The sequence below is a fragment of the Aquarana catesbeiana genome, linkage group LG05, assembly GCF_042186555.1.
Source record: "Aquarana catesbeiana isolate 2022-GZ linkage group LG05, ASM4218655v1, whole genome shotgun sequence".
NCBI classification, from domain to species: domain Eukaryota; kingdom Metazoa; phylum Chordata; class Amphibia; order Anura; family Ranidae; genus Aquarana; species Aquarana catesbeiana.
The window spans coordinates 52,042,278-52,064,637 of NC_133328.1; the positions used below are offsets into that span (position 1 = coordinate 52,042,278).

At 40.6% G+C, this 22,360-nt stretch overlaps 1 protein-coding gene across 1 annotated transcript in view; it reads left to right on the forward strand.

Annotated features, from left to right (window-relative positions):
* Window positions 1-22,360, forward strand: part of MALRD1 (MAM and LDL receptor class A domain containing 1) — a 737,846-nt gene that overhangs the window by 180,691 nt on the left and 534,795 nt on the right. Inside the window, exon 10 of the mRNA XM_073629748.1 lies at window positions 7,542-7,682. Coding sequence (XP_073485849.1) covers window positions 7,542-7,682 — 141 coding nt within the window. The remainder of the gene's footprint in view (window positions 1-7,541; window positions 7,683-22,360) is intronic.

A 22,360-nucleotide genomic window follows, 5' to 3' on the forward strand; every position in this document is an offset into this window, starting at 1 on the left:
GCGTAGCGACGCAGGGGGTGGAACCGGCGGCAAATTCAAAATGTATAAAGCACAAACACACTGACACATTGTAATCCTATTGGATTGGATTACATTACAAAATATAATAAATATTAAAAAATTGACCTCAGATTGCCCCCCAGTGCTTTGTCCAGTGCCCCTGCCTGCAGTTTTACTGTACTTTGTGTCTGGAAACTGGCATCCAAAAAGCGAGCTTCAACATCAAAAGCGACATATGACCTGCTGGAAAACAGCGACAGCGAGACAGAATCGCTTGCAGATGTGAGTGATAGCGAATCATGGGGAAGTTCGTCATCAGGCACGGAAAGTGATTTCAGCGATGATCCTGCGACTTTGCCCAGCGATGTGCGGACTTGGTGCTCGATTGATTGCGGTACAGAGCACGCAGCGCCCCCAAGATTCCCGTTTACCGGAGCGCCTGGTATAAAAGTGGAGGTTGAAGATGACAGCCCCTTGGGATACCTCCAACTCTTTTTGACTGATGAGGTCATAGAAATAATTGTTACAGAGACCAATCGGTACCAGGAACAACAAGCTGCTATACCTCAGAGGTTTTCAAGGAGCAGAAAATGGGAACCAGTGACCAAGGAGGACATCTGGAAGTTTCTGGGCCTAATTATTCTCCAGGGAGTGGTGGGCAAACCCCTGCAAAAGTGGTACTGGACAACCAACAAAATATTAGCCACTCCTTTTTTTGGCACCATAATGTCGGAATACAAATTTTCACTCATAATGAAATATCTGCATTTTCAAAATAATGACGAATTTGATGAGACTTCTCATCCAGCTCCAAAACTGAAAAAAATTTGGGACTTATATCAAATTATTCAGAAAAATTTCCAGCAGACCTATATACCAGACAGAGACGTCAGTATCGACGAAAGTCTTATGGCCTACAAAGGAAGACTTAGCTGGATACAGTACATCGCGTCTAAGAGAGCGCGATTCGGCATAAAATCATTTATGCTCTGTGAAGCCAGCACTGGTTATATATGGAATTCGGTCCTTTACACCGGGAAAGGGACGAAATTCAACGACAGATTCAGTCAATATGGAATGGCAACCGCTTCTGTTCTCACTTTGATTGAGCCATTGTTGAATCAGGGGTACTGTGTAACCACAGATAATTTTTATACTTCTCCAGAACTCTATGAGTTCCTTCTACAACACAAGACAGATGCTTACGGGACTGTTAGAGCTAACCGGCGTGACATGCCGCCAACCTTTGCCAAAAAAAAGCTCACTGCAGGAGAAATAGTTGCCTGGCAAAAAGGCAAAATGATGTCACTAAGATGGTGAGATAAAAAAGATGTGTGCCTAATGAGTACCATTCACAACACCTCTACTGTCATGGTACGTACAAAAGTTGGAAAAGATGTTATGAAACCTCAACTCGTAATGGACTACAACAACACAATGGGAGGTGTTGACAGAGCTGACCAGGCCATGACTTTTTACCCTGCTATGAGAAAGCAACAAAAAAAATATTATAAAAAAATCTTCAGGCATCTTCTTGAACAGTGCCTGTGGAACGCTTTCATTCTTCTAAAAAAAAAGAGTGACAGGCCTGTGATTCATGCAGACTTCGTTTGGAAAGTTGCAGAACTCATATTTCTGAAGCACCAAACACCAACCACTGTAAATCTCGATCTGGACGTCGTGCTGCTGGCGTTGTGAACCCGGAACGTCTGACAGGTCGACACTTTGTGGACCACATTCCACCAACAGAAAAGAAGGCAGCACCCACAAGGATGTGTGTGGTTTGCTGCTCTAAACGTGACGACACAGGAAGGAAAGTCAGAAAAGAAACCCGGTTCTACTGTCCTGACTGTGACTTCGGACTTTGCGCTGTACCCTGTTTTAAAATTTACCATACCCGAGACGTTTACTAAAAGCAATATGACTACTAATATTGCACTCTTGTTTGGACAAAAAAAATGTCAGTGTTTTTGATTTATATTATTTACTAAAATTTATTGAATAAAAAGTATTATTACTATTATATTATTATTTGTTATTATTTATAGTTATTTATTATATTATAATTTATGATTTTGTGTTTCAAACTTTATCATACCCAGGATGTCTACTAGACTCTTGTTTGGACAGATTTCAGTGAGTTATTCCTAAGAATTACAGGCCTACAATATAAAACGCCACATTTCCATGCAAAAATAATGGTACCGCTTTCAGCACCTAAAATCTGAAATAATCATACTGCCAGGGAGGTTAAAGCTTGTAGGAAGAGTTTTCATTTAACTCAGAATGTCTTACGAGACTACACGACCCCTGACCCTCTGTTTGGACAGTGCTGATTTGCCCTGTGCTGATCACATGCACTCTCCCAAGAAAAAAAAAAGAAACTGTCTAGCAATACACACCAAACTGAGCATGTGCAGAGTACCCAAGGCTCTGTACTATGTGGGCTTAGCAATACTTTAAGGGATTGGTCACACCAGCCTGTGCTTTAAGCTCCTTACAATGCATGCCTGCTGGTGTGCGCTATGTAGGAGCTGTGTGACACATTGTTATAACGCATTACATTGTTTGCTTTTAATTATATACAATTCATCCAACTCTAATCACACTAAACACACTGAGTGGAAGGGCTAGAACCCAAGGTTGAATTCCAGCTTACCATTAACTATGCTTAAAACTGTTCCCTTCCCCTCTCCCGCTAACTATTCTATCTAACTTGTGTAGAAAAGATCTACATACTTATCTATTTTTAGTCCGCTCCGGTCTGGTCACATGATCACATGTGTGAGTGAGCGGCAGCTGCAGGGGAGAGGAGGGAGCGCTTGACAACGGCTGGGAATTCCAGGAGCTGTGACATCACCCATAGGATGCAGCTGCTGCTCACTGACATAGGGGACCATGCAAGCACTAGTCTTCCAGAACGCACTGCAGCTCATCACATGGTACTGGAGTACCATGAGATTTGTTGCCTGCAAACACGCTGCATTTGTGATCTGTATTTGGGGTGCCAATACCAATACATTGGCACCTACATGCAGCCTGCAAGGGCAGCACGTTCACCTGCTGCCACAAACGTGCCTTTTCCACATCACATTTTGGTGTGAACCGGTCTTAATATAAAATTTTCAAAATATATTGACGTTTTTGCAATAAAAGAAAATAAGGTATTTATAAAATGACAGCCAGCCTAACAACATATTGGGGGAAATGAAAGTGGTGGTAAACCTCAGACATGAAATATGAACAAAGCACATCCCTCTATATCAGTGCTTTTCAACCTTTTTTGTTCAAGATACCCTTTAAAATTAGGCACCGCATTATATTATGTGAAAATCTAAACTAAATGGTTTTACATAACACAGCAACATCAACACACATAGGACACCCAACGCTAACGGAGACTTCTTCTTCCAAAGAAAATGCACCTTTGCACACTGGTACTGATTAGACTTCCAATGTTGCTTTTCTCCCTCACTCAACTAATGTGACCCCAGTACTGATAGAGATGGGCATGGGAGGAACAAACAAGGATGCTGTGGAAGTGCTGACTTCCTCCTTATTAACTAATGACATCAATGGTTGTTAGGACGCTGGTGGTTAGAAGGTTGTACTGGTGCACAATGGAAACCTGTGGCTTTGTGTAACTAAAAGATAGGCTTCATCAACTCGCTGCTTGTATACAATTGTGGGCAATTTTGATTAATTTTGCCAAGGCACCCCTTAAGAAAATTAAAGGCACCCCAGGGTGCCTGGGCACCCTGGTTAAAAAAGGCTGCTCTCAGTCCAGAGCACCAAGTGCCATTTCTGTCTGGTGCTTAATTCCTCTGCTATCAGCATGAGTTACTTTTGACAAGTTTTCCTGACACCAAGAGAACAAAGATGACAGGGGAGGGACCTCCAGCACACAGCCTGTGAATGAAAGCCTCAGCTATGTTCCTGTGCTGCTTGAAGGGTGTGTGCCTTCCCTCCAATCAACTCTCAGATCTTCATACTGAGCTTTGCAGAGTGCATTTCCAGCTTCTCAACCCCTGTTTTATGAAAACTCAGAAAGGCTGTATAAATTATATGAGAGAAGACATCAGATAAACTGGTACAACTTATGTAGGAGGATTTGTTTCATCTCTGTGTATCACCTGAGGCCGATCACATATACATAGACATATGTAAGGGTTTACAACCACTTTAAATTCAGTATATGTATGGGAATTAATACACAGAAACAAGGATGGAATGATGTGCACCAAATTAATAAACCAATAAGCCCAGTTGAGAGAAAGGGCATGCTCTGTGTGCCAAATTTTAAACTGGTGCACCAATTTTTGAAAGTGTTGCATCGTTCCCACCAAATTACCAAAAGTCATGTATGTCATTTCTATAGAAAAACACCTAAGCGTAAAGCCACGTACACACGATCGGATTTTCCGACGGGAAATGTGTCATGACAGGCTGTTGGTGGAAAATCCAACCGTTTGTACGCTCCATCAGACAATTGTTGTTGGATTTTCCGTGGACAAATGTTGGATGGCAGGTTTTAAAATTTTCCACGGATAAATGTCTGTTGTCGGATTTTCCGAGCGTATGTACACAAGTCCGTCGGACAAAAGTCCAAAGTACAAACACGTATGCTTGGAAGCAAGGACAAGCCGGAAGCGGTCGGTCTCCTAAACTAGCGTTCGTAATAGAGAATTAACATTTGTGATGTGGCAAATTATGAAATCTCCAAATGCAGCGCACAATTCTCTTCTTCTTTAATGGGATAATAATGAAGCTGCTTTGCTGGTGATACTGATGGAGTTATTGCAAACTAATTTTCAAAGGCTTTTTTTTCTAGTGATATCAAGAATAATATTATTATGCTTTTTTTTTTTAATTTGGGCAAGTTACCACAACACCATTATCCCGTAGTTTTTAAGATCAAAGATACAACTATGTTGGTGTCCCTTGTCAATTTTACATTGTATTTTTTTAAATGTAACTGCCTACTCCCAAACTGTCATTTGAAGTAAAACACATGGCCAAGTATTATTCTACACAATTTTTTCATTGTGCATTAAAAAAAGAAAACAAATAAAATTAGACATGCTATCTGCCAATAGAACGTAACCAAAAAGTGCATTCTATGCATCCAAAAAAATATAGAAAATATACCAAAACAAATCATTATTATTCAACCAATAAATAAAATAAAAGCCTCATGCATGTGTCCTGCTTCTTAATATAGGGGGTCAACAATGCCAAGAGTTGGTGAAAGCAGGGGTCCGTCATCCGGAGATAATTCCGAAAATCATCCGGATTATTCTCCTGGAGCTCCCGCAGCAAAGGCATATGACATAATTGGTCACGATTAATAAAGCAACCAATTTTTGGTCCAGGAACTCCTCCTCCTCCTGTTCCTGGACTGGACTTGGGTCAAAGCAATAACTCCAAGGCCAATAATAAAGATTCCGCAAAATGTTTGGTTGACGAACAGCCGTTCAGAAACGAACTGAAAAGCGCAAAATGAAAAGCGCAAATCAACACTCACCAAACTTCTACTAACATGAAATTAGCAGAAGGAGCCCAAAGGGTGTCACTAAAGAGCTGAATAACCACGCAGTATGTCACTACGTTCGTAATTGTTGGCCGACAATTCCTTGCTGTTTGTATGCAAGACAAAATCCAGGCACACACCTTCGGACAAAAGTCTGAGTTTTTGTCTGCAGAAAATCCGATCGTGTGTACGAAGCTTAAGTCAGATGTAAACTGGTATATAGACACAAGAAGTTAGGATTTCATTGGATAATGAGCATGCAAATGTTTTTAAAAGTGTACTGTTTTGGATTAAAAAAAAGTTATTTTGTCAGATGTTTGTTATTTTCATTTTGACCAAACAAATGTAATATACATTGAAAAAGAAGAAGAGATAGTAGGATAGACCGACATTAGCCGGCCTATTTAAGGCAAATAGACTGTGCACTTTGCAAGTGCAGTTGCTCCAGAGCTTAGTAAATGAGCAGAAGCTCTGCTGACTTCCGTCATCCACTCATGTGAAGCTTTATCTCAATTACTAAGCTCTGGAGCAACTGCACTTGCAGAGTGGAATTGCACTTTGCAAAGTGCACATTCTTTTTGCCTTTAGTAAATCAACCCCCAAAAATTCGACTCCAAAACTCCAAATGCTTTATTGCCACTCCTGTATCTACCATAAAGTCTTTAAAGAGGATTTTTGGAGTTGCCGGCTCTTCCTACTATCTGTTTGTATCCAGTGATTGGTGGACACTTTTGGAGTCAGAGCTTCCACGTTTGGATTCCATTAATTTAATTCAGGGTGTGTTCCCTTCGTGAGCTCTGCTTTGTCTCTATTGCCTGTCAAAAAAAGAAGAATCTGAATTTGCATTATGAAAACGAAAAGGATTCCAATGCCACAAGTGAATTAAAGTGGTGCTAAAAAGTAAATTTTTTTTTTTTTATGTTGGACAGAGTAAGTGAGGGTTATAACCCTTGTCTCTCATTGGGTAGATTTCCCTTCACTTCCTGTCTCATAACCACAATGGTAAGTGTAAGGAAATCCCCTCCAACATGCAGGAATCCCTGGTTGTCACCAGAACTAGTGTTCCCAATGGAAAAAAATTCCCCTCTTTCCCTATATTGGTTACAGCCCGAAAATTGGGATTTTCTTACACTTTCACTCTTGATGATAAATTTAGGACAAATAGAGAGCTTGGATCCTAATGGGGGCACAGACAGCAATAAAAACCTGGCAGGAGTTCTTCACATTCTCCAAAACGAAATAAAAATGTCACCTTTATTTATATTTTAAAATAGGGGTTAATTCATTAAAGTAAATGTAGAAATGAAAATTAATGAAAAAGAGTCAACTAAAATATATACTGTACATAAATAATTTTAAACAGATAACCGATGAATTGAGTTAAATAATAATTTAATAATTAAATAATCATTCACATTTTTCCCCGTATTTGCTCTCCTCTCTTAAATGCCAATATTTTTTGGCCACATTTATATATTTAACTTTCGTGTGATAACTAATGTAATCTTGTGATTCACATAACACGTATGCAAACCATTATATACTTAAAACAATATATTTTTGTCCAAAAATAACATATACATTTCGGATGCCATATTTTTACAACAAATTGTTTTTTTCCTGCGACTTATTGTACCACAAAAACACATTTGGGCAAAAGATAGTTATTTTTATATTATTACTACTTTTCACTGAAAATCCATGACACGTTTCTTTTATATATTTTTTTTTTCAAACTTAGTTTTATTGTAAGTTTTATAGAGTAGAAAGTACAAAGTTGAACAGTTTTCTTCATTAATAATTCCCTATGCACCAAATTAACATTCGACTTTCTCTGGATTTATTAATTTGGCCCCTTTTGCATATTAACATATTAATTTGAGAAAATGGAGGACATGTGCGCCAGTCTTTGTTAATTCTCTCCATTGCTTTTTACCAAAAATTATTTTTGTACACTGGATTAAAAAAAAAAATTCTAACTATTTCAAATGCTCAATATTTATTTGCTTAGGTCATTTTAAAAGATGTGACTTTGAATCTGGCTTCTGTGAATGGAAAGGACTGAACACAATTGGCTTGGCGTGGAGAATAAGCGATAAAACTGAGTTACACAATGGAGTTTTGCCGGAGAAAGACCATACATTACAGAATGGTGAGTGCCTCTTTTATTTACAATGTTTCTTGTGAATATTAGTATTAGAGTTTGAATTTGCATTGGTCCACCTAACACCATACTCCAGCCAAAAGTAAAAACCTAAAAATGAATAGCCCCTTAGAAGGTGAAATAACAAAGCAAACTTCTGCTAGTTTTCTTGCCTGCAATCCAGAGATTTCCCCCACAGAACTTGTTTTCTACCTCTAGATGTCCTCAGTCTAATGGCCCACATCATTTAGCCTACTTCCTCTGAGCCCAGTTTGTTCTGGACCTTTCCTGTGACCCGACAGTGAAAGAAAAGGTAGCGAGGTGATGAACCGTGTCATCACATAAACTGACTGGAGCCTCATATAGCCTCTTCCTGTCATGCATTGGCCTTGGTGTACAAGAGGCTGATACTAGGTTAAATTCAGGAACTGAGAAGCAGATGACTTATAAGGTTATCTCTCTGGCAGTATATTCTCTCCTTCTATCAGCAATTTTCCTTGCTAGCACTTTAGCATTCCAGCACACCTGACTGGCTCCTTGTGTTGCATCCCCCTCCTTCAGTCTGAGCTCTGCAGTATGGGGACTGCAAGAGGTTTATCCCAGGTCAAATTCAGGTACTTATACAGCTTGTATTTAAAAAATACATATAATAATGTATAAATGATCATAGAGCTACATTAATTTGTGTAATTTATATCTGCCTAGAGTTCAGTTTCATAACTCAAATTTCCAGATCAGCGCTGTCACGGCTCCCTGGCACTTCCATCTTCATTCCATCTTCCTTCCGGGTTTGCGGTCTCTGGCTGTATGAATGGCCAGGGCCACCATGATATGACTCCTGTGCAAGCATGCTGGAGCCCCCACATGGAGCTTTGTAGCTACGGCATGGGTATGATGTCTCTTCAGGGTGCATACATCAATTACATCTCCGGCTGCATCCCGTGTAAATATATAACAGTGCAAGTTTAGGATATATTCACTATACCTATGGGTAAGCGTTATTATAGGCTTACCCAGTGGTGGCCTGTCCATATGGGGCGCAGGGGCGCCGCCCTCCTCATCCATGCGCCCGACCCCTAATCTACATGCAGGGCACTGGACGCATGGATTTCAACTGGGTTTTTTTTTTTTGAAGCACATGATTAGAGCCAGAGGCTCTAATTGGCTACAAAAAAGAGTGGGCTCGGGGGGCAGAGCACTGTGCCCTGAGCCCACCCATTTGTGTGAAAATAGCAAATTAATATTCACTAATGTTCTCCTGATTCTCCTCCCGGCCACCTTCCCATCTGTCTCCCGCAGAGGATGGGGGGGGGGGGCATTGGTGTGACCCCCCCCCAATATTGAGCACCAGCCACCACTGGGCTTACCTGTCAGTACAAGTTTAAAAGTGGACTTTACTTCCACTTTGTACAGTTACAGGAAGTTGTTTTTTTTTTTTTTAAAAGTAAACTCTACAAATAAAATCTGACGATTGTAAAAATCCTTTGCAGTGTTCCATGATTCATCCCACTGCCACTTTTTTTAGGCAGCTTGGACTGCATGTAAATGTGGAGAAAAAAAATGAAATACACTTCTATTACCTTGTATCTTGTTTCCAGAATGAAATATTTTTCTGCTATAGTGAGCTTTTAACTAACCAGCTAGAAAATGGAAAGAAAAAGTGTTGAATTAGTGATCACTTTGGAAGACCTCTTCACTCAATAATTCACTCTGCAGTTGCGTTAGAGAGATCCTCATTTATTTATGATGCCGAGGATCACAGGAACTGTTGGGTGAGCCATGGCTCAGAAAGGTAAAAACAAATGACTATAAATAATAAAGCACAGAGGGGTTTATTCACTAAAGTCAAATCTACTTTGCACTAAAAGTGCACTACAAGTGCACTTGGAAGTGCAGTCGCTGTAGATCTGAGGGGAAGATGCAAGGAATATATAAATAAAACAGCATTTTTGCTTGCATGTGTTTGGATGATACAATCAGCAGAGCTTCCCCTCAGTTCAGATTTTCCCCATCAGATCTACAGAGACTACACTTCTAAGTGCACTTGTAGTGCAGAGTGGATTTGCTTTTAGTAAATCAACCCCTTTATTCCAAATACCTCAAGAATGCACAAGGCTAATTTATTATTATGTTCTGGCCGAGAAACTTGTAAAACATTTCACAACCAGGAACAATAGCCGGAGAATCAAACTCCAAAAAATCTGTCTCTTACACCAACTTATATCTGATTTATGTTGACTCTACACAGAACGACAAGTCTGCATAATTCATAGCTGGAGTGTAAACCCATATCTTGTTCCATTTAGATACTATATTGCCTGTTAATAATTTTTTTATAGTTTTCTTTTTCTTTTTTACTGATATTTTGTATTTTTATTCTGTATGTATGCATTTATATGTGTGTGTGTATATATATATATATATATATATATATCTATATCAGCATTTTTGCTTGCACATGATTGGATGATAAAATCAGCAGAGCTTCCCCTCAGATCTACAGCGACTGCACTTACAAGTGCACTCGTAGTGCAGAGTGGATTTGCCTTTAGTAAATCAACCCCCTTGACAGTTTTGTTTCTGTATCCTATTGGGGAGATTTCCCTTTATTTACTGTAGTGTCAGCACCCTCTTGCTTCTCAGCTCAAACAAGTGTCTCAATTGAAAGATTTCCCCTCTGTTGCTGTTTTGGTGATGACTTAAAATGTTGGTTTTTCCAACACTTTCTGTCCCTGCGACAGTGGTCATAAGGGCAAAACAATAAGACTCAGTGAGGTTTCTAGCCCATTTCCACTCTACCTAAAATGTATAAAAAAAAATTGATTTTAGATTTTTGGGGTGGATTTACTAAAGGCAAATGGACTGTGCACTCTGCAAATGCAGGTACTTCAGAGCTCATTAAATGAGATGAAGCTCAGCTGACTTCCATCATCCAATCATGTGCAAGCAAAAATTATGTTTTATTATTTTCCTTGCATGTAATTGGGTAGTCTTTGCAAAGTGAAACGTTATCTCATTTACAATGCTCTGAAGCAAGTCTATGTGGATTTACTAAAGGCAAGTCTATTTGCCTTTAGTAAATCCACCCCTTTAAGTTCTCTGATGGTGCTGACTGTAATCTGCTATATCTACAGTGCCTTGAAAAAGTATTCATACCCCTTGAAATTTTCCATATTTTGTCATGTTACAACCAAAAAATGTAAATGTATTTTATTGGAATTTTATGTGATGGACCAACACAAAGTGGCACATAATTGTGAAGTGGAAGGGAAATTATAAATGGTTTTCTAAATGTTTTACAAATAAATATGTGAAAAGTGTGGTGTGCATTTGTATTCAGCCCCCCTGAGTCAATACTTTGTAGAACCACCTTTCACTGCAATTACAGCTGCAAGTCTATTTGGATATGTCTCTACCAGCTTTGCACATCTAGAGAGTGACATTATTGGCCATTCTTCTTTGCAAAATAGCTCAAGATCTGTCAGATTGGATGGAGAGCGTCTGTGAACAGAAATTTTGATCTAAACTATTCTATTGTAGCTCTGGCTGTATGTTTAGGGTTATCGTCCTGCTGGAAGGTGAACCTCTGCCCCAGTCTCAAGTCTTTTGCAGACTCTAACAGGTTTTCTTCTAAGATTTCCCTGTATTTGGCTCCATCCATCTTCCCATCAACTCTGACCAGCTTCCCTGTCCCTGCTGAAGAAAAACATCCCCACAACATGATGCTGCCACCACCATGTTTTACGGTGGGGATGGTGTGTTCATGGTGATGTGCAGTGTTAGTTTTCCACCACACATAGCATTTTGATTTTTAGGTGACCACCTGAGCTGTGGATCTCTACAGCTCCTCCAGAATTACCATGGACCTCTTGGCTGCTTCTCTGATTAGTGTTCTACTTGCCAGGCCTGTCAGTTTAGGTTGACAGCCATGTCTTGGTAAGTTTGCAGTTGTGCCATACTCTTTCCATTTTTGGATGATGGATTGAACAGTGCTCCATGAGATGTTCAAAGCTTGGTATATTTTTTATAACCTAACCCAGCTTTAAACTTCTCCATAACTTTATCCCTGACCTGTCTGGTGTGTTCCTTGGACTTCATGATGCTGTTTGTTCACTAAGCTTATATAACAAACCTCTGAGGGCTTCACAGAACAGCTGTATTTATACTGAGATTAAATTACACACAGGTAGACTCTATTTACTAATTAGGTGACTTCTGAAGGCAATTGGTTCCCCTAGATTTTAGTTAAGTAAAGAGTAAAGGGGGCTCAATACAAATGCAGGCCACACTTTTCCCATATTTATTTGTAAAGAAAATTGAAAACCATTTATCATTTTCCTTCCACTTCACAATTATGTGCCACTTTGTGTTGGTCTATCACATAAAATCCCAATAAAATAAATGTTTGGTTGTAACATGACAAAATGTGGAACATTTCAAGGGGTATAAATACTTTTTCAAGGCACTGTATAGCCGATGAAAATACTAAGTGGTATTCCCATCCAAAGTAAGAGAGCCATCGCTTAGCACCCTCTCCTTCCTGGTTCCTGTAAAGTCAGTATTATTGCCGTTGCTCGAGGGTTGTCATTATTGTCTATTTTTTTGCAACGTTTACCTATTTAGTTACAATTGTCTATTTGTTGCCCATATTGTAACAACTGCCTGTTTGTTGTCAGCATATAGTCAGGAATGCAATTTTTTTGTCTACCTCTGGTCAAGTCAGAGCTGCTTGTTCATGGGGCATGTAAGAATAATTATATACCCTGCAAGCCTTTCATTTTCAAACACTATTATTCCAATGTTTTGTGCAGTGCACTATGTTACGCCACTTTAAACCCCAATAGGAATCTGATGCCGCATACACACAATCAGAAATGCCGCCAGCAAAACTCTGATTAGAGCTTTTTGTCGGAAAATGTGACCGTGTGTATGCTCCATCATTCCAGCCAGCAAAAGATTAAGAGCATGTTCTCTATTTTTCAGTCGGGGGAAAGTTTCTGTCCGAAAATGCGTTTGTCTGTATGCAATTCGGAAGCGCAAAAAATCACACATGCTCGGAAACAATTCGATGCATGCTCGGAAGCATTGAACTTCATTTTCTCGGCTCGTCGTAGTGTTGTATGTCACCGCATTCTTCACAGTCGAAAGTTCAGAGAATTTTTGTGTGACCGTGTGTATGCAAGGCAAGCTTGAGCGGAATTCTGTCGGAAAAACCATCCAAGTTTTTTCTGATGGAATTTCTGATCATGTGTACGGGGCATTAGGCTCATTGACTTCCAAAAGTTCCCAGGTATGATAAGTACCATTTGACAGCTCACAAAATGGCTGCTTGTGTATTGATTTCTTTCTGAATAGTTCGCTTCCGCGGACCATGTAAACCATTATACAGTACCTTCTGTAATTATAGATCTTTGTAAATGGCCACCTTGTATATTTTAAACAAATTTATACAGCTTTTGATCAAATGGGAATTCCCTTATACTTTTCTTCTACAGCACTTGAATAGAAAAAAAAAAAACAAAAAAAACAGCGGAATAAAGGTGAACTAATTGGTAATCCTTAATCTATGTCACCCTGGGTCTGACCCATATCTCCTTCCCAGAAATGTGGCCCTGCCTGTGTACATGTGATTATACAATTGCCAACTCAAAAAATTGGCATCTGTATTCATGTACAGGGCTGGGCAGTCTTGGGTCTATTAGGAGAAGTGCGGGAGCAAAAAGGGCCAGACCGTCAACTTATGCTGTTGAATTAGTTCACAACTCATGGGGGGGATGCATTTTGGCCATTTCGCCTTGGGTTCTAAAAGGCTTTATAACAGTACTGACTACTTATATCTACAGCCAACAAAATGAACACCAATTATGGTTGATGGGCAAAGGCATGAACTAAAAACCTGTTACCCAAGGGGAAAACGAATTGGGGCCCACATATACTTTACAGGCCCTGTCTGCTTACCCTCGAAACATTGGTGTTTCTTGATATTGGAATTCATTTTATAGTCATCTTGAAAGTTCAGTAGGAGAGCTGGCTTTTTTATTTTTGAATTTACATGGTGTCACTGTTTAGCAAAGCAGCCTCCCCCATAAGTGAGGTATATGAGATTTTGCAGCATGGTTTGATGTATTAATTGCTGCCTGGGACTCCATTAAAGAAATTTCCAATTACTGTCATGGTTTCACTATACAGGAAGAGTGAAAATCTGCTACAGGGTCACAGACAGCAATAAAATGCAAAGAGGGCTTCTAGCGTCTTCTACTTTTCGAATATATATATATATATATATATATATATATATATGTATGTGTATGTGTGTGTATATATATATATATATATATATATATATATATATATATATATATATAATAACAACTTTTATTGCTGTCTGTGTCCCTGTTGCAGATTTTCCCTTACTTACTATCTCGTAAAATTGTCTTCACTAGTATAAAAGCGGAAATCTCTTGCCGACTGCTGCACGGCGATATACGGCGGCTCAACGGCAGCGGTGGGCAAATGGGTGTACCTGTACGTCCCCTTAAATTGGTGGGGCTAGCGTGCCCGGCGCGTACAGGGTGACCATGCCCGCGGGACTGGCGGACTCTATGTCCGCCGGTCTCCCGGCGATCATCGTGTCACGGAGCCGCAGAACTAGGAAGTCCCTATGTAAACAAGGCATTTCCCCGTTCTGTCCTGTAACATGACAGAGATCACTGCTCCCTGTCATTGGGATCAGTGATCGCCTTCATGTGAGTTGAAGCCCACCCCCCCCCCCCACAGTTAGAATCACTCCCTAGGACACACTTAACCCCTTGATCGCCCCCTAGTGGTTAACCCCTTCACTGCCAGTGTCATTTACACAGTAATCAGTGCATTTTTATAGCACTGATCTCTTTATAAATGACAATGGTCCCAAAATAGTGTCAAAAGTGTCCGATGTGTCCGCCATAATGTCACAGTCATGATAAAAATCGCAGATCGCCGCCATTACTTGTAAAAAAAATAATAATAATAAAAATGCCATAAAACTATCCCCTTTTTTGTAGACGCTATAACTTTTGTGCAAACCAATCAATATACACTTATTGCGATTTTTTTTTTTTTTTTTTTACCAAAAATACATTTCGGCTTAAACTGAGGAAAAAAATTGTTTTTTTTATATATTTTTTGGAGGATATTTATTATAGCAAAAAGTAAAAAATATTGCTTTTTTAAAAAAAATTGTCGCTCTCCTTTTGTTTATAGCGCAAAAAATAAAAACCGTAGAGGTGATTAAATACCACCAAAAGAAAACACTATTTGTGGGGAAAAAAAGGACGTCAATTTTGTTTGGGTGCAATGTCGCACGACCGCGCAATTGTCAGTTAAAGCGCCGCAATGCGGAATCGCAAAAAGTGCTCTGGTCAGGAAGGGGGTAAAATCTTCCGGGGCTGAAGCGGTTAAAGGAGCCTTAGCTAGGGAGATATGATAAGATATGGAATACAATCCTTCCCGCTCTATCCAAAACTAAAAAAAAAAGTTTTGCCTGGATATACACTTTCATTACCAAACGTGTTATACAACACTAAACCTTAGCGTCCAATCTCAGTGATTGCATTTGTTATTTTGAAAAACCAGTATAAAGAAAAAGTGGTGGGAAAAAGCACCTGTGGGTGTAACCAACCACTTTTTCCATAATAATTCCTGGTTTGCATAACGAGGTCCTGGTAGGAGCATGTAATTTCCCTACGTACCGGGGGGTTGATTTACAAAAGGCAAATCCACTTTGCACTGCAAGTGCACTTAGAAGTGCAGTCGCTCTAAATCTAAGGGGTAGATCTGAAATGAGGGGAAGCTCTGCTGATTTTATCATCCAATCATGTGCAAGCTAAAATGCTGTTTTTTATTTTCCTTGCATGTCCCCCTCGGATCTACAGTGACTTTACTTCCAAGTGCACTTGCAGTGCAAAGTGGATTTTCCTTTAGTAAATAACCCCCCTTGTGTACATGGGCCATCCTCTTTCCTAACTCAGAAAGCTGGGATGTATGGATAAGAGAAGGAAATTCAAAGTAAGAGTAGTGCTGTTTTATTCTTTATAGAATGTCTTGTGAGCTCTCTACTGGTGAGTAAAATGGAATAACAAATGAGCTTGAGACTCTTTGAATCACTAGCATAGAAGTAGTCACCTGCTCTATAGTTGTGTTCTGGAAGACACTTCCATGTTATAGGTGTAGGAACAGTAGGAAGGAACTTTTTAAAGCAAGCAGGCCTGCACGGCTGATGTTACTGCGAGTGGTCAACTTGTGTTATCATGCAGACTGGCATATAATAAAGTGGAAGGTCACAGACGTACACTGTGTGGGTTTTCAAGCTATTCTTCATAACTCCTTGTGAGCTATAATAAAGGTAATAGTATTCACCTTCTCCTTTGTCCTAATCATCCAGGGACTTCACCTCCTCATTACTGACTGATCTTACTTCCCGCTCTCCTTGAACCTATATACGGCACCAGCTTGTGATCCAGACACTTGCTAACATGGCTCTTCAATTATACATGGACAAATTCATAATGCATGTCCAGGGGTTTGTCTTGACAATGTATAATTTAGATTTCAATAGAATAAGAAATGCAACATTTCCTATATTTGATTCCAAAGCAAAAAAAAAAAATGAAACATCACTGTATTTTTGCTTATATTCATACAACATAAAAATACCACGTTCAAAAATGACTACATAAAATATACGTTTCAAAGCAGACATGGGGGGTTATTTATGAAAGGCAAATCCACTTTGCACTACAAGTGCAAACTACAAGTGCAAAGTGCACTTGAAATTGCACTAAAATGAGGGGAAGCTCTGCTTATTTTATTATCCAATCATGTGCAAGCTAAAATGCTGTTTTTTATTCTCCTTGCATGTCCCCCTCGGCTCTACAGCGACTGCACTTCCAAGTGCACTTTCAGTGCAATTTCACTTGTAGCTTGCACTTGTAGTGCAAAGAGGATTTGCCTTTAGTAAATAACCCCCACTGTGCTACTTTTTAAGTTTGGATAATTAGAAGATCTAAAAGTGCAATTTTCTATTTGCTTTTTAACTGGTGCTTAAAGAAAACCAATCACAGTGCAGGGATCTTTAGAACTTGTAAGCTTGCTCTACCTAAAGTGGCCCAAGGTCTACAAAGATGACACCTCCATGTTAAGCACTCAAGGATTCCTAAAACCCCAGCACTCTGTTTGGCAAGTAAGAGGCTGTACAGGTTTTTGGTTGATATTTGACATACCTCCTACTATTCCTTACTGCAATATGGGATAATAAGCTTTACTGTCTAAAAGCAAATGTGGGATTGGAGAATTATCTACCTGGGTGCTGTGTGGTTGATGGGTGCTTAAAAGGACTATGAGTTGGGGATCCAAATCTGGAGGTGCCTGTTTTTCGGAACTGCCATCATAAATGTAAGGTCTGCCAACAAGTTTACCTCAATTACTATCTATCTAATTTGTACTCAGAGTCTTATCTATGGATAGTATAGGAAAGGAAAAGAGAAACAGAGAACATTGACCTGAGGTGTGCCGGGGTCACGTGGTCAGTATGCCTAAAAGGGGGCATACCCAAGTATGAAATAAATGGAAAGTAAAAGTAACAGAAGAGGGAATGGGTGGGTGGGACACGTGAGCCTACGACCATCAGGGGAGGAGGCAACGGAGAGCAGGCTTTTTGCAGCCAGCAGGGGCGTTGCTAGGGGGTGGCTATTGGGGCTATAGCCCCAAATCTGGGACCCATAGCTCCTAGTCTCTTGCCGCAGGGTCCCTGCCTATCCAGTGGGTTGCGGCTGCTGTGGCAGGGGGGCTGGCTGCATGAGAGAGGTGGAGGAGAGGAAAGAAGCGAGTTCTTTACAACCGGGCTTCTTCAATTTGGAAGCGAGCTGCGGTGAGCAGCAGAGAGATTACATAATCTCTCACTGTCCGCCACAAATCGGCGCTCTTCTGCCCTCACAGCACGGTCATCGTGGAGCTCCACTTTGCAGCCAGACCCCCTTGCTTCAATGTCGGAGGTGCGGCGGGGAGCAGCGAAATTACATTATCTCTCACTGCCCAACCCGCATCACCGCTCTCCTGCTTTCACTAAATAGACCAGTGCTGTCAGCCTGCCACCAATGCAGCGTCAATGCACATTTGGTGGCACTGACTGGCATGGCAAGTGACAATCCACATCAGTTGGCAAGTGACAACCCACATCTGGCGGCCGGTGAAGTGACAATCTGCAAATGGTGGCAGAAGACGTGGCAAGTGAAATCCACATCTGCTGCCAGGTGAAAGTGGCAAGTGACAATCCACCTCTGGTGGCAGACGACATGGCAAGTGACAATCCACATCTAGTGGCAGGTGATGGTGGCAAGTAACACGCTGCATCTGGTGATAGGCGACGGTGGCAAGTGACACGCTGCATCTGGTGGCAGGAGATGTGGTAAGTGACACGTCCAGGGCTCCCACTGATTCTGCAGTATGGTGAGTTGAACCACTTAATTATATATTAAAATGTAACAATAGAAATAATGCACTTCAATCACCCTGACACCATATCAACCATTATGCCATGATGATTGAAGCGCCAACACCAGCCATCGCCCCTGAAAAATTGCTTACCACTGCCCCCCCCCCCCCCCCCCGCGGGCATGCAAAAAGGTTGGTGACCGCTGCTATGGGCTTTAGCCCCAGATCTTTTGCAGACCTAGCAACGCCCCTGGCGGCCAGACTCCTCCTACAAATACAGGCTGACCTGCGGTCAGCCTTACACATATTATTTAGCTATACATACTTTGTTTAAGCTTGACACTTTAGCTTGGGTGTAAGAAGGTCAGACATCAGCTGAATACTGATCTTTGCCTTGTCAACTTTTTGACCTCACACACTGCACTGCTGATGCTTGAGGTCAGAGAGTCAAATCTCTGACCCACTGGTTGCCCCAGTGGTAACAGCATCTAGTCTTTCTTGTAATGTCAGAGTGAGGTTACAAATATTGGTCCATAACTATGATGGTAGCCTTGCCAACAATAGGAATGTACAGAAGGTATGAAAGGGTGGTGAAAGGTCCTAGGGTATCAGGAAGTGTTGGTGCTTTGGTTTGGGGGGCTGTTGCAGGTCTGTGCACATCTAGGTGCCTGCACTTCAAATCTGAAGAACTTTCCTGTCATCTTCTCCCAACATAGTCTGTTTAACGAGAAGGCCTAGTCTATCGGAAAAAAGTAGCAGAAGTTACTGTATGCAATATTCAATGTCATACAAACACAAGAGAATGTATTCCTTCAAGGGTAAACCTTACTCCTGAATAGCTCCTAGGGTTGGGTGGGTTCAAGTAAGTTGAATGATGTTAAATAATGATACAAAATGTGTCATCACAACAAACAATCATATACAGTATAACAATAGCAAGTCTGTACATTCTGTGTATCACCCACAGACAATAGACAATGTATTATCTTCAATAATATTTGTGCAGCTCTAGTGAAAAATTATATTAATTATCGGTGTAAGAATAAATCAAAAACACACATCAAACAATAAATATGGACTATGCCATCCAATAAGTGTTTTCTGAATAGCCCATAAATAAACAAATGGTGAATAAATATTTAAGTTTGGATAATTAGAAGAACTAAAAGTGCAATTTTCTATTTGCATTTTAACCGGTGCTTAAAGAAAAACAATCACAATGCAGGGATCTAAATATTTACAACTTGTAAGCTTGCTCTACCTAAAGTGGCCCAAGGTCTACAAAGATGGCACCTCCATGTTAAGCACTCAAGGGTTCCTAAAACCCCAGCACTCTGTTTGGCAAGTAAGAGGCTGTACAGGTTTTTGGTTAATATTTGACATACCTCCTACTATTGCTTACTGCAATATGGGATAATGAGCTTTACTGTCTAAAAGCAAATGTGGGATTGGAGAATTATCTACCTGGATGCTGTGTGGTTGATATGTAGGTGCCTAAAAGGACTATGGAGTTTTGGAGATCCAAATCTGGAGGTGCCTGTTTTTCGGAACTGCCACCATAAATGTAAGGTCTGCCAACAAGTTTACCTCAATTACTATCTATCTAATTTGTACTCAGAGTCTTATCTATGGATAGTATAGGAAAGGAAAAGAGAAACAGAGAACATTGACCTGAGGTGTGCCGGGGTCACGTGGTCAGTATGCCTAAAAGGGGGCATACCCAAGTATGAAATAAATGGAAAGTAAAAGTAACAGAAAAGGGAATGGGTGGGTGGGACACGTGAGCCTACGACCACCAGGAGAGGAGGCAACGGAGGGCAGGCTTTATGCGGCCAGACTCCTCCTACAAATACAGGCTGACCTGCGGTCAGCTTTACACATATTATTTAGCTATACATACTTTGTTTAAGCTTGACACTTTAGCTTAGGTGTAAGAAGGTCAGACATCCCTTACTGATCTTTGCCTTGTCAACTTTTTGACCTCACACACTGCACTGCTGATGCTTGAGGTCAGAGAGTCAAATCTCTGACCCACTGGTTGCCCCAGTGGTAACAGCACCTAGTCTTTCTTGTAATGTCAGAGTGAGGTTACAACTATTGGTCCATAACTATGACGGTAGCCTTGCCAACAATAGGAATGTACAGAAGGTATGAAAGGGTGGTCAAAGGTCCTAGGGTATCAGGAAGTGTTGGTGCTTTGGTTTGGGGGGCTGTTGCAGGTCTGTGCACATCTAGGTGCCTGCACTTCAAATCTGAAGAACTTTCCTGTCATCTTCTCCCAACATAGTCTGTTTAACGAGAAGGCCTAGTCTATCGGAAAAAAGTAGCAGAAGTTACTGTATGCAATATTCAATGTCATACAAACACAAGAGAATGTTTTCCTTCAAGGGTAAACCTTACTTCTGAATAGCTCCTAGGGGTGGGTGGGCATCATTCAAGTAAGTTGAATGATGTTAAATAATAATACAACTCTCCTTTGTACACATTTACAGATTTGCTAAAACAATGCATCAACATATCCCTGTAAACAATACATCTAGTGCTCTCCATTTAAAAACATTTTTATTAGCAAAAGAAGGCAATCCAAACTGCTCACATAGTTAAAATAATTAGCTGGCATATATAAATGAACATCCACTTCCCTGGAGATTGGGATCAACACAAACCCAACTCCAACTGCAAAGACACCGCCGCTTGTAACCAACACTGAGCTGCTGGGCATGATGATGTCACTTAGTAAGCTCCGCCCTAGTAAGTGGCATCATCGCACCCATCATTCACTAGCACTGCACAAACATCACTAAATATAATACAAGTTGAATGATGTTGTCATCATTCAACCCGAAACACTGGCGGCACCTAATGGTGGAAAAGAGTTGCTGCGATGGCTCCAGATTTAAAGTGAGTATTGCAGCAAGAGCTGCTGTTTTCTTTTTACACTTACTTTTTCTGAGCTGTTTTTTTAAATATATTTTTTTACTACAAAACTGAGAATCTACTATGATGCTTAATAAAAAATAGATGTATCTCTGCGCTGTGGTGGGGCAGCAACTGACACAGATAAGTAAAATACCAAACTTGTAAATAGACTTAAGAAATGATGCTTACCTGTCGAATGGGTGGTGATTTCTGTCTTCACTTAAGAGCTATAGCTGCCAAAGAATCTTCAAGGTCCAACTCACTTACTAATAACTGCCCCTCTGCTGTGCATAGTGGTTTCAGCTAAAGCACACAACAGGGATGTAGGTAGCACACAGCAGAGGATTAGGCATCCAACACATAGGAAGTAAAGAATACAAATTCTTTGATTCTTTCGTGGCCACCACCCATTGGACAGGTATACATTTTTTTGTGTAGGGTGCTTTTGTGAAAAAAAAATGATGGTGACAGAGTCACTTTAATATCAGGATTACATGTTTTCTTTTAAAGGCATGCTGTAGTGAAAACTAAAATTTAAACCCTGAGCTGCTTAAAAGGAGCACAACCTACCGCCTCTGTTCATCCCTTTTTGGTTTTTTACCAAGGATTGCTGTAGAGCTCCATTCCATTCCACCCCATTGTATCAGTAGTTTGATGATCTGAGGACCCTTGCTTGTGATATAGAAGAGGAATTCCCAAACACACGCATTACAGGTGTCTTCCTGTATCTCCTCAAAGTCTGTTGTAAAAAATATGTCAGGACTAAGAAGTTTCTCGCTTCCACCAAGCACATTCAAACCTGCTTGGTGATAAATGAAGCCAAGGCTTCAGGAAGTGCACTTCCAGTGAACATGTGAGGTGCTCTCTGTATTCTGGTTACAGTGGATTCTAGAGAACTCACACTAAGTGAACTTTCTTTTTTTTATTACATTTGCAGTCTACATGTTAGCCTTCTGAGTGATTTCACCTATTGCCTGGAATTACTTGTGTAGCAATAACTCTCGGCGGAGCTGCTGGTTTAAAGCGGGCTTGTTACCTTCACTCTCCTTCCCTCTGTTTCACCGGCACCGGGTCTAGGGTTCCCTTGAGTTTACCTCCGGACGATACAAGCACCAACACTTGAGTGCGTTTTCAATGCTTTATTGAACAATTAATGAAGGAAGTAGCAGGAAAGAGGCAGAAGGGAAACTGCAGGGAAAGCTCAAATACCTTTCTGTAGGATTCTTGAAAAATGTCCTTTAGAGTTGAATATTACAATAGAATGCGCTCCCCTCGTGGGACACACGCTTTGCTCGCCT